Raw genomic sequence first — 13026 nt, forward strand, 5'->3', positions numbered from 1 at the left:
AACAGGGGCTGAAAGAGACCACCATGGTCATGGAGGTCATTCCAGTCACAGGCAGCCACACCACAGATGCTACCACAAGCAAAACAATGCACTGAAGAGGTGTTCCAAGGTAACAGGAACACCTCTCCCAACACTGCCATGGAAGAACTGCTATCCCTCACAAAGAAACCTGAGTCCATGGCTCTGCCTTTGGCTGTTTCCCCTACAGGGTGCTACCAAAGAAGAAAGTCAGACTGTTTCGAATGTCACATAAAACAGCAGGAGATTCATTATTTGAAATTCCAGGCAGGTTCTGGAAAGCAGATCAGACTATCTGCTGATGAGGAAGGGAAAAATCCCCAACAGCTGCTGCTAACCTGATCCAAGGGAAGATTCTGCTGGCCACAGTGCTGGTAGTTCCCTCTGTGCAGAAGATGGACAAAAATGAGCATGGCAGGAAGGCTGCTGCTGTCACAGTTACCAATACACTCAATATCCTGCCTCTCGATGTGGGTAGTTTCCAATGCTTCAGAAGATAAAAACCAGTAGCCAAAGTAGATGAAAAGAAAAATTTCCTTCCTGGCTCCACATACAAATAACTGGTAAAACCAATGATGTCAGGATGGGCAAAAACACGGTCAGCAAAGAGGCAAGCAAGTCTCCTGTCAGTCCTTTCTGCGATTACTCACAAATGACTCACCCAGCAACAATTACCTCTTACAGGCAAGTTTCTAAAAAAGTTCTAAAAGTAATTTAAAAATAATTTTAAAACTCTTCTAATCTTTTATGACAGTGAAAAACTTAGAGGCAATAGAGACAGCACTTTCATTCATCTAAAAATTAGGATAATTCTTAAATTGATTTTTAATCTTTATTTCTTCCTTCTATTTTGTTTGCTAACATACACATATTCATACATATGCTTGTCTCTTTACTGAAGCTGTTGGAAGATCACTTATGATGTTTCAAAGACCTATTGCAGTTTATGAACTAAAGATTAAGGGCAGTGACCTGGGCATTCCTGAGCAGGAATAGCTCATTCCTGCCACTGACTGAAAGGAATGTTCTTCTTCTGTACTGAGACACAAAGTGTGTGTATACACTCAGATGCATTTCTCCTGCTCGTGCTCCTCCTTATATACTACTGTAACTTCACTCTCAGGAGGAAGCATGTGTATAGTTTTAGGAAGCAAACTGGAATGCTTTCCCTTTTCCATTCTCTGGTGCCCACGTTCTGTAATCTGCAGGCTATTTTATAGATTGAGTCAAGGCACAGTGACACATAATTGAGCAAAAGAATTAAAACTAAATTGTATATTTCAATATTACACATTACTTTCAATACTACTGTACCTCATTTGGGTTGTGGCTTGTCCTTTTGGCTTCCTTTCTTCCTTCATCCTCCTGCTCTTTTTTCTGTAGATCTTGGATTATTTCCTGCAACTTCTTTGTTTCATTCCCTAATTTATGAACTTCTTGCTTCTTTTCTCCAAGTTGCCACTGAAGGTCTTCTACTTTGGATTCTAGTTCATGGAGTTTCTTTTGTACTATTATGTTAGCATCTTGTTCTGCTTGTAGTGCTTGTCTCTGAATCTGCCTTTCTTTTTCCATTTGCTGTCTCACTTGCACAGATTCCAGTTTATACTTTTCCATCTCACTTACTAACTCCACTATACGGTCATGCCTTTCATCCATTTGCTTCTGTAGCTCTTTAAGCAATTCCTCGGATGGATTAGGTGTTCCAGCTTGCCCCTTATCTTCAGCACTTTGAAGCTGAGCACATAGCTCTTTTTCCCTTTCTAGGGCACTGCTTATTTCGAGAGCTCGAACCTTCTCTGATTCAAGAAGCACCTGCAACTCAGAATTACGGCCTCGCTCACGTGTCAGCTGGGCAGCACTGAGTGCTTCTTGGGATTCAATTCTCTGCTGCAGATCACTTGACAGCTGTTTCTCTTGCTCCAGAAGTTTACTTAACTCTAAGTTCTTTTGTTTTTGCTCTTCAAGAGAAAACTTTAAGTCCTTTCAAAAGAAAACATAAGAATTGATCAAAGCCATTTGTGCATACTTTCCATTATCTTCTATAAATTGTAAATATGTTGTCTCTACATATGCTGCTTTTAACAGGTTTTGCTATTCCCAAGTAATGTGGCAATACTCTGAGAATGCTGCAGTTACATCTGATACTAAAATACATTACAGATGTCTTTATTCTAAAATCAGATTATTTCATAAAATCATCTTTTTAATACATATTTTATAGTGAGATACAAACAACTGTAGTTCTGAAGTTGAAGACAGCCAGCTGCTTTTACTTTCTAAAACTGTGAAAATGATTTTTCAACTTTGGATTTCAAATAAATAAATCGATGCTGTTGAAGTTATTGCTTTTTTGGCTTTTTTGTTTTTGTCTTGTACCAGGATACCTGCTCTCCCCTTCACTACATCAAATACTGAAGAGGTACCGAGGAAGATACTAATGAAGCATTTTCTCCTAAAGTAAACTCCCTAGCTTGATTTTCATGAGCTGAAACTGCAGACTTTTAAAATTGTGACAAACACTATGTCTCCTTAAATCATATTTTTAGATACTATATTTTATGAGTTAGGCTGTGGTGGGGGCTGAATGTAGCCATCAACAATGTCCTGTCCCCTAGAATAACTGACAGTCATTATAGAATCTTTTAATCTTGGGCCTAAAAAGCACAGTAAAATTCCTATTGATTTAAATGGAATGTGCATCAGGCCTTTTTCCTACTTTGCCACACAGCTTCTATACATTTTTCTTCAGCTCTAGATAATATATAATCCTACAGTTGAAGACAGAACAATGAAGCATGCATTGGACAAAAAATGGAAACTGAGATGAAATGTTAAACAAAAGAGTATTTTCATGTTCCTTCATGTCCCAGGCCTCTTGGGATTATGGAATACCTCAAGCTCTTCTCTTCCTCTTTCCTCACTGCGTTCCATTTTAGCTTTTTCTTTTTCCAAAGCCCACTGTAGCTCTCTTGATTTTTTCTGTTCATTGGCCATTGTATCCTTGAGAATATCTAGCTCAGCTGCTTTTTCTTTAACTTCAGTCCTAAAAGAAAAATGGGCAAACTTTACATTAGGCAGTGACTCTAATCCTGTCATGATACAGTCAGTTACTTGATATTTATTCCATCCTGTGCACTGAAAACACTGCTAGTCTAGTAGAGCAACGGTGAAAAGCCTATTTAGAAAGACAAGACTAACTCAATCCCAAAAGAGTTGCACAGTTCAAGAACTACAACAAGTGTATCCATCCTGCTACCTTTGTAGCTGCCACTACAAAGTGTTGGGGCTCAGAGGCAGTTAGTGTTCAACTTTATCCAGTCACAGGACAAAATCTTAAAGATGCCATGGAAGTGCATCTTGCTGCCATGTTTCTCAAGGGACAAAAATATATTGGGGGTAAAGGAAAAATCTATGACCCAAATTTTCTATTTTTTTGCAAATCAATTTTGCCTCTGTTTGAAAAAGAAACTTGCTCCTGATGGTCTGTAAAGGGTATAAAGTAATAGGTAAAGTAATCCCAATTTAAGATCCAGTCTAATTTGTTATCTCTGAGCTGGACATTAAGATACTGTTCATGGGTGCATCCCTCTAGTTCAGACATAAATAATAATGGCTTTCCTAAGTGCTAAATCTGTGGATTCTGCTACCAACCACATCAAAACAACATTTAAGAGTACTTCATATGGAAGTACTTGCAAAGTCATCTTAACTTTGCAATTTTTTTTCTTCATTTTCATAGAGATTAAAAACCTTTAATAAATATGGTCCATTTATTAGCTTGTTTGCAGTAGCCTAATGTGACAAATTTTAAAAAGGAACTTGATAATTAATAGAGTATTAAATCAAATTATGAATTGAAATATATTCTTTGTCAAATGTAGAAAGCCTATTTTTGTCAGGTAGGTTTTACAGAAATACTGAGAAGCAATTACACTACATGACATTAAGCCCCTTAAGAAAATCAGTATTATGGTTTCAGATTAGGAAAGACAATCTTCACAGCCAACACAGACAGCTTGACACTGAAAGCCATACCTGATGGTTTCTAGGTCCTTGAAGTGCTTGTGCTGTGCTTTAAGGGTTGCTTCAAGCTCTAGTTTGGCTTGTGCAAGTTCATTCTTCATCTCTGCACCCATCATCCTCTCTGAATTCAGCTGCTCCTGAAGCTCTGCTGCTCGGTCCTTCATACTCCGGAGCTCCACTTGCATCTCCAGAATCTGCAACTGCTTCTGCTGCATATTATACTCCAGCATTTCTAATGAGAGCACCATTCATATGGAAATTACTTCATGAAAAAACACTGTGTTGGGGTAAAGCTTCTCCTAGCCAGAGCACGACCACAAGGCTATTATTAAGAGTGACATTTTAAAATAATATTTTCTTTCAGTAGTGCAATAAAAGCAAACCCATGACTTTTATACTTGAATACCTTTAATAGTTTGAAGTAATCACTTCAACTTCTCTATTTCTTAAAGGCTGTAAGACGTGTGCAACTATATCAATATGCATAATTTGGATAATGATTTAACACAATTAAAGTTAGTTATATTACATATGTATACTTGTGACCTAATAATTGTAACTAAACACTGACAGTGAGCTTTACTTAATTTTAAAGTATACCTGTTCTCTGAACCTTTTGTTCTTCATTCTAATTGCTTCTTAGTTTCTGCATTATGACTGACTATCCAACTTAGATAATTTCAAAGCTGCTGAACCTAAATAGTGAAGCATATACATGGAAAACAGCCTTAAAATTCAAGATCCATTTTTATAGCAATTGAACATAACTTTGTATCACTTTCAGTTTGATACAAGTCATAAGAACATAGATAATATCTTAATTTCTGCAAAAGTAGTCAAATAAGATTGAAGAAGATGAAAGGTATGCATGTTCAGAACACACATATCAAAATCAGAGACCAAAGAAAGTCACCATTTTTGTCACTTACAACATAATAAGCACTGCCTTGCAAGCATTTGGAAACAGACATATATTACCACAGAAGTCACCTTGGCTTTTTGAATCAATCTCTTGCTCTCTCTTGGGGTTACTTTTCTTACTGTTCATCTGAGCATGTAACACTTGAATCTCCATCAGCAAACTTCTTCTGTCTGCATTCTGAAGACTGTCCATTGCTGCTCTCTGGTTAGTAGCCTATTAGCATTAGAAACATTTCAAAGTAAAACTCCAGATTTTATGAGAATAACTATGGTGTTGACATTACTTTTATTTATATATTTGTAATCCACGTATATTCAAAACATTTTCAATGAAGTCACTATTACAATATTTGGAAAAACTACTTGTTATTTTTTAGTTCTCTTCTAGGCATTAAAATTACAGACGGAAAACTGCTATCACTTTCCTGGCAAACTGCAATTTTCTCACTAATCCTTCCAGGTTCCAGAGGAGATAACTGACATCCCTCTGTCCCACAGCAGCCTTACCACCTTCTCTTCTCGCAAATTATTTTGTATAAACAAGCTACCTTTTCTCTTAGACAGTGTAACATAATTCTAATTAACTTAATGACATCAAGCTCAGGACAACTGTGTTTAATTCAAATTGATCTGTGAAGGCTGTATATATTCCGTAACTTGTGCACCCAAAAGTTTCTTTCCCATGCCACATAATTTTTCTTTTAAAAGACACCATTCTGCAAGTCTGACTTTGTTTTCATCCTTAGTCTGTCAAAACTACCATTAAGACATACATTTATAATGGGTTTATAAATTTAAAATTAAAATCTAATGTAGACAAACACTTTGACTACAGTACGGTTTATATTACCTGCTCTTGTAGTCTGTGCTCTAACTGATTCATCAACATCACTGCATCTCTTGTGCCCATTTCTGCAAGTTCAGTTTGAAATGCAGCAAGGAGAACATTTTGTTCCCTCACAAAAAGCTGTTGAATGGCATGCAGAAGTTCTCCTCGCCAGTCTGACACACCTTCAGGAGATTCAGTACTTGCATAGATCTGGGGTGGTACAAAAACAATTTAAAGAGCAAAATTGAAAGATTACATCATTATAATTTCTATGTAGAGTGTGTGTTTTCAGTGGAATATATAGCTTTTCTTAATTATTGTGTAAATTTCATCCATCCAAATGGATGCATTTACTGTACATATTACAAATTTTTCTGCATTCACAAATCATGAACTTTTAGCTTGGTTTAAGATGGAGGTGATTTAGCTTTTTGTAACTAAAAATTTAGCCCTGTGTAGTTACTACTGAGGTTACTATATCACACTATTCTTTATATTTTTCCTATATTACATGTCACTCCCTAGGCTCTCACAATGCTATATGGTATTGTGCAGATATTCTGTATGAAAAAGATTGCATTTTAAATGACACAAAGTTCATCTGCCCACTTTACCTGCTAAAGGAAACACTGATGTAATAGAAACTACCTGCATATACCCAAGAGTCTAACTGGGGTAATTTAACAAGCAAAAGTGCTAACAGATTACTGATTAATAAGCCAATAAATAACAGCATAAAAAAATTATATTTAAACTGCTACTGGAACATGTTTCAAAATAAAATTATTCTTATGTGGACCTTTACAGTCAAAAGTTATCAATGCACACAAGAACAAATATAAGCTGTAATACCATGAACTGCAATATGGAGTTTTATGGCATATTTAAAAAAATATTTTTCATTGTAACAGAATATTTAAGCATTTAAACCTGAACAGTGAATGTATCTTAGAAGGTTATAATAAATTATTTTTTATTCAGATAGAATCTTACAATATTATTTATACCTCAGCTTCTCTATGAACTTGCATTTTTGCAATTAGATCTTTCAAAGATGAGATGGTGTTTAGGAAAGCTTTTCTTTCTTCTAGCCAAGATTCTGGCTTTTGCTTATGAGGTGACAGATCTTTTTCACTGTATGGAAATTCAGTGAGAGACAGCACCTGTATGCCTTCATGATGGACTGCTCTCAGCAAACCCTACAATAAAAGCAAAAAAAAAAATCAGTAATGCCAGTAATAACAACATATAGTACTAACAACAATAATAATTGCAATCTTATTTAATACGTATTGGAAAACTGGTTCTTCTAATTTGATCAGCATAAGGAAACTATGCTTCCTCATATCAAGGACAGAAGTGTCGGACAGAAGTGTCACCCAGCCCTTTATATGTGTCACACAGAAACTTACTAAATACTTGTATTTTTCCTCAGTTTCAAATAAAATTTCCAGTGTACATCTGTCAAATCAATTTTTTTTTAATAGCTACAAATGGAAACTGACATTTTCAAAACAGTCCTGGGAAGCTTCCAGGTGAGCTTAGCCATTCGCTTTTTGAAATTATTATGAAGCTAGAGATTTGTCACAAAATACTTAAAAAATATATAATTAAAGTATAATACCCTTTCTGATAAACACTTTTGCCTTCATAACATAGCTACAAAAATAGAATCTAAAAAATTGTGTAACATATGATCATCACATTATTGATAATACAACAAAATTGCAATAAATTGTAACTAGTTTTCTCATAATCATAACTGAGAACAAGCCTACAGATATAAAACTCACATTTAGACTAATTCTAAATGCAAAAATGCACATCACTGTGAGAAAATGTATTAAAATAGTCAACACTAAAACTTATCTAAATGGTTCTGCTATCAATGATCAAGCAGAAACTAATTTCAACTTTCAGTAGTATCACTCCTGTTCCTTAAAAAAATATTGAGTCCATTTTACCTTAATTTTTTTTGGAAGTAAATCTGTTGAAGTTTCACCTTCATCTATTCCTTCAGATACTGTGTCAGATCCCTGGGTCTGAGCAAGATACATTCCTTGACTCCAGTCTGAACTGGAGTCTAAAATAAAAAGAGAGAAAAACATGAAAGCTGGATTACTGTGATACTTTGAAGAACAGGCATAAAAAAAGTATTTTTCATCTGTTGTTTTAACAGGTAGCTGCATGTCACTAAGGGTTCATTCTAAGCCTGGAGACTACCTCTTTTATAGCTTTTCTTTTTCCGTTTCAGAGAAGTAACAGCAAAACAAAACCAAAAAAATAAAACCACAACCAAACTTAAAACTCCTTATTTAGTTTTACAAGACAAACAACTACTTGCATAAACACTTGTGCCAAATGACCCAATCTTAATATGCTTAGCATTGCCTATGTAAAAGATTAGTCGAATAATTTTATTACACTTGGAGAAGTCAATCCCTGTCATCATCTCCCAGGCTAGGGAGCTGTAGCTTTAAATACTATCAGGAGATGATGAAGCTATGCTGAAGAGATAATGTAATAGCTAAGAAGGATACAGAAACTCCAATTGAAAGGAAAATAATTAGCATCTGATGCCCCAACTAAAACCAATCTCTGCTCCAGACATTTTCCTTTTGTACCAAATTAAGAGACAGAGCGTGTCCAGAATCTTTAGCTGGTGCAACAGGCTTCTGCTTCAATCTGGGCAGTAGCTGCTTTGATTTCTTAGAACACAAGCACTTTAACAGAAAACTTAATATCAAAAAAGATTTAATTTATAATGCTGTTTGAAATCTGTACAAAGAAATTTCTTACCACTAGAACCTCCATCTCTAGCTTGATGTGGTGGAGAATGTGCTAATCCAGAAACTGGGATTCTCTGTATTTAGAAAAGAAAACAATCAAATCTTTAACCCCTCACCCACACTCAAAAAGGGAGAAACTTTTAAGGAGTGGGAAATAACATGAACCAATTCTGTTGCAATCAAAGCAATAAAACTGAATATGAGAGAGATTCCACAGGGTGACCTACATTTCCCAGAGCAGGGCAGGTTCAAGGCAGAAGCACAAGGAAATACCTGATAGTTGAGCACACTCGCAAACTACAATGCTGAGAAAGAGGTTCACAATCTCTTCCAGGGCCATGGAAAAATTAGAACACTTTAAAGTTTTTTACTGAGCATATGGTGATTCATACTTTGCAGATTTTAAATGGGAATTTCTGTAGCAAGAGCAAAAGATTGAACCAAAGTATTTCAGTAATTATAAAATAAAATACATACTTCTTTGGCTTGTAGAGTTTCTATGACTTCCTTTAAAGTATTACATTCTTCAGTCAATACTTGTACTGCAACAAACTTCTCTCTCTTTAATGCTTCAGATTCAGAAATATGCCTTGTTTCCATGTCCATGATTTCAGCAGCATGGAGTTCCTGCATTTGGTCAATTTTTTCAGTAAATTCTCTAACAATGTCTGCAATCTCTTCTGAAGAGCATCCATTTTGCAAATCAATTTGGATTTCTGCATTTTTAACAAGGACTGGTGAGATTTCCACAGTCTTGTCTGTTTGTGATGAAGAGCTGTTTCCAGTTAGAGCAGACTCACTGGCTGACAAATCACACGAGATTTCTGCATCCTTCTTGCTTTCAGTTTTCACCATTTCTTTGTTCTTTCTCAGGTAAATTGCAAGTTTCTCCTCTGCTTGAACCAGGTTCTCTTTGACTTTGCACAGGTCTTCCTGAAGATGTAACAGACTTGCCTCTTTTACCTGTAATTATGGAGAATCTCAACTGCAATCCTTTCAAATACCTAGAACAGCTAAAATCCAGGCAACCCTCTAAACCATTACAGCTCAGTTTAGTTATATTTTAAAGCAATTATGACACATGTTAGCACATATTATTTCCTAAGAAATACAGCTGTAGATCCACTGTTGCACTGCAGTAAAATGAAGTACTTTGGCAACGAGTGAATATTTGATCTACAGCCTCAGCTCTGTTCCACTCACAGTGGGCACAGAGTGGCTGTTTTTCTTGGTGGCATTCTCAGTAAAAGATAAAAAAAATCCTTCAAACTATAGCATGCATATTTGAACAGTAAGTCTTGTACAACTATTTGATTTAAATACAATATGGAACACTCTGGTTCTTACTGTTAGTTCTTGCTGAAGTTTTTCTGCCTTTTCTCTGTAACTGTTCAGTTCTTCCTTAGCAGCAGCTGCCTCTTCTTTCACTTGTTCAAGTTCAGTAATAAGCACTTTTTCTTTTTGACTTTCCATGAGCTGTGCTTCTACCTATATGGCAACACAAAACATGGAAAATGGTAAATATTCAAGTTTTCATAGCACTAATCACTTTCACACCAACTTACAAAGTGAAAAGACCAAAGGGGAAAACAAATGTATATAATTTGGGTTAACACAGCTTCAAAAAAATAAGACTAAGACCGTGGGAGGAAAGACTATCTTACAGTTCACTGAACTCAAGCATAAATTGGATACACCACACAGCACAGGAGGAAGGTCAACAGAGAGTAGAAAATGAGGTTTGATAATATTATTTAACGTATAAGACATTCATGACATTAATTCAATTTGTATTTGGATGAAAGATCTCAGAACTTTTTCTTGTCCAGTACTGGGTTCAATGACTGCTGAAACTCTCATATTCAGAGACATCAAGCCCATTTTTGGACTGTCAAACATAGTGAATTTTGACGGATGGTTCTAAATTGAGAGGCAATAAACCACTGCTCTATGGAATGTGGACAAATGAATACTGGAAAAGCCACAGAAGGGGAATATCTTTGGAATTTAGATAGGAAAACAAGAAAACAAATCAAGATCAAAACATACATAAATAAATAATCTCCATCTCAAAACCACCTGTATAATCTCTTATCATTCTGAATCCTGTATTGGACAATTTTTATAATTTTAATTCTTATGTCTCTACCTCCACACCATGTAAAGGTGTACTATATTCCATTCAATGTCAAGTCAAATTAAGAATAAGAAATTTTATGTCCAAAATTCAAAACCACCTTACAATCATGAAAAAGTAAGGTGTTTTAAATACATAATGGAAACTGATAGTGGGTTCCCCTAAAATAACATCCTTAACATCCTTCTCTTCTTTGTAACTGCAGGAATAATAAAGAAATGAATGTTCTACACACAGCAGAATATGCCTATACTTATTCTCATTAAGAACCATTTCATTCATTATACTTATTTAAAATAACAGGTTTTAGTGAAAACAAGACAAAAGAAAATGGCATCTATTTACCTGATATGTCTGCATTTCTTCTTGCTTAATATATTTCTGAATCTCCTCTTTATGTTTTTCTTTAACCTCTTCTAGCAATTGCTGAAGCTCTAACAACCTCTCTTCTTTCACTATAGCTTCCTTTTGAGCAACTTTTACATTTTCTTTTTCTAGCTCCAAGCTACGATTTACCATTGCCAGTTGGTCTTCCATCTCATTAAGCCTCTGTGTTAAGAGTGATAATTTTGATTCTGTCTCATTTTCAGTTCTATCACCCAAACCCTCTGTTTGGGCATTCTTGCTTGCTTCATCCACACACTTTGAAGCTTCCTGCATGAATCTTCTCTGCTCTTGAACTGCATTTAGCTGAACCTGACTCACAAGAGCAGCAGCAACTTTCTCCATTAGTGTCTTTTCCAGTTCTAGTACCCTCTTTTTAAGTGTTTCTTTTTCAGCTTTGCTTTGCTCTTTCACGTCTTTTATTTCATTGTAGCACTGGCAGAGTTCTGAATCTTTTTGCTTAATGCATGCCTGAAGTTGTTGCAGTTGTACCTCCATCTTGCTAATGGTGACTCTTGCATTCTCATCTGAAGTCCTAAGCTGGGACTGATCTGGCAAATCTATCACCCGACCTAAGTCTCCTTCCACTTGTTCAGTTTTTCCATGGCTCCTGTCTTCTGGTTTTGACTTATCACCTTGGACCAGTGCACACTCATACTTCTCTGTTATTCTTGCATGCTCTTTTTTTAATATACTTATTTCTTGCTTTAACTGGCTCATTTTTAACTTTGTTTCCTCAAGCTCATTCTTTGTTTGAGATGCCTCTGCATTTATGTTTTCTACTTGCTTTTTCAAAGCTTCCTTTTCTGCCAGAACTGCTTCAAGTATGTGTTTTGGACTGTCAGCATCTTCTTGAAAACCAGCCACGTCTGTTGGTATGTTTTGGTCAATAATTGCCAGCTCCTGCTGAAGCTTATCAATTACATCATTCAACTGCTCTACTTCCTCATCATTTTTTTTCTTCAAACGTTCTTGATCACTTTTCAGACATTCCACCTGGGCTTCAAGCTCCCGTATATGCTCATTTTGCTCTTCAATAACCTGGGAGAAAAAAGCCAAACAAAACCACCCATGTCATGTTTGTTCTTCCCAGAAACAGTTTAATCAAACTTTGAAAGATCTCATAAAAGAAAGTTCTCAATGAATTTCTTAATGTGATGTCTCTTCTAAAGCTTTAATGAGAATTGTGACATGTTCAAATAGGACTGAGAAAGCAGCCCACGACCTTAAAGAACTGAGAAATAGGTATTAAAGCATCAGATGAAGTTCAAGCATTTGTAGCATTCACAGAGCTAGGGAACACTGAATTTTAAGCAAATGCTTGCTTATATAAGACACACCCAATTTAGATGAATATGTATTGTAAATAAAAAAGACCGACCTTTTACTAAGTGTGTTGAAAAATACCAATATAACATGCTTTTTAATCAGAGACCACAGAAAACACCTATCAGTTGACTGTGACATTTTCTCTCACAAACCTAAATATGTGTTTGTGTGTTTATGTGTGCATGCACACATGTATGCAGGTATGCACACAAACATGCAGGGCAAATAGTACACACAGACCCAGAGCACAATAATTTCCTTGTGCCATAGTTTAAATCAAAGTAAAGAGACAAAGTTACAGAAGTATTTACTTGATAATGCCTATGACTATCCAAACAAAAATCAGAGACTCATGAAAACATGAAGAGAGTAAGAGTAATACTTTCCTAGATTACTTCTACAGACACTTTAAATTAAACACTGTGTAAGGGGATCAAAATTCCAAGAAATGTATAAAATTATGTAACTGATCAAATACGAAGGTGATGACTTTATGATGCAGAAAAGAGAAAACATCTTATATTGGCTTCTAATAAAGAAGTAGAAACAAAAAATGGAATGACTGGTGTTGATTAACTCTAAATTCAATAAATAAA

The 13026-nt window shown here is 35.6% G+C and overlaps 1 protein-coding gene across 9 annotated transcripts in view; it reads right to left on the reverse strand.

Moving 5' to 3' along the window:
* Positions 1-13026, reverse strand: part of AKAP9 (A-kinase anchoring protein 9) — a 105557-nt gene that overhangs the window by 8105 nt on the left and 84426 nt on the right. For all 9 annotated transcript variants that reach the window (XM_039713209.1, XM_039713178.1, XM_039713199.1 and 6 more), the window contains 11 exons: positions 11063-12142; positions 9928-10068; positions 9058-9543; positions 8591-8654; positions 7756-7874; positions 6799-6990; positions 5813-6001; positions 5032-5176; positions 4054-4273; positions 2911-3061; positions 1333-1998 (listed from right to left, as the gene is read on the reverse strand). In XM_039713209.1, coding sequence (XP_039569143.1) covers positions 1333-1998; positions 2911-3061; positions 4054-4273; positions 5032-5176; positions 5813-6001; positions 6799-6990; positions 7756-7874; positions 8591-8654; positions 9058-9543; positions 9928-10068; positions 11063-12142 — 3453 coding nt within the window. The remainder of the gene's footprint in view (positions 1-1332; positions 1999-2910; positions 3062-4053; positions 4274-5031; positions 5177-5812; positions 6002-6798; positions 6991-7755; positions 7875-8590; positions 8655-9057; positions 9544-9927; positions 10069-11062; positions 12143-13026) is intronic.

Source organism: Passer montanus, unplaced genomic scaffold (assembly GCF_014805655.1).
Source record: "Passer montanus isolate IOZ18808 unplaced genomic scaffold, ASM1480565v1 scaffold10, whole genome shotgun sequence".
NCBI lineage: Eukaryota > Metazoa > Chordata > Aves > Passeriformes > Passeridae > Passer > Passer montanus.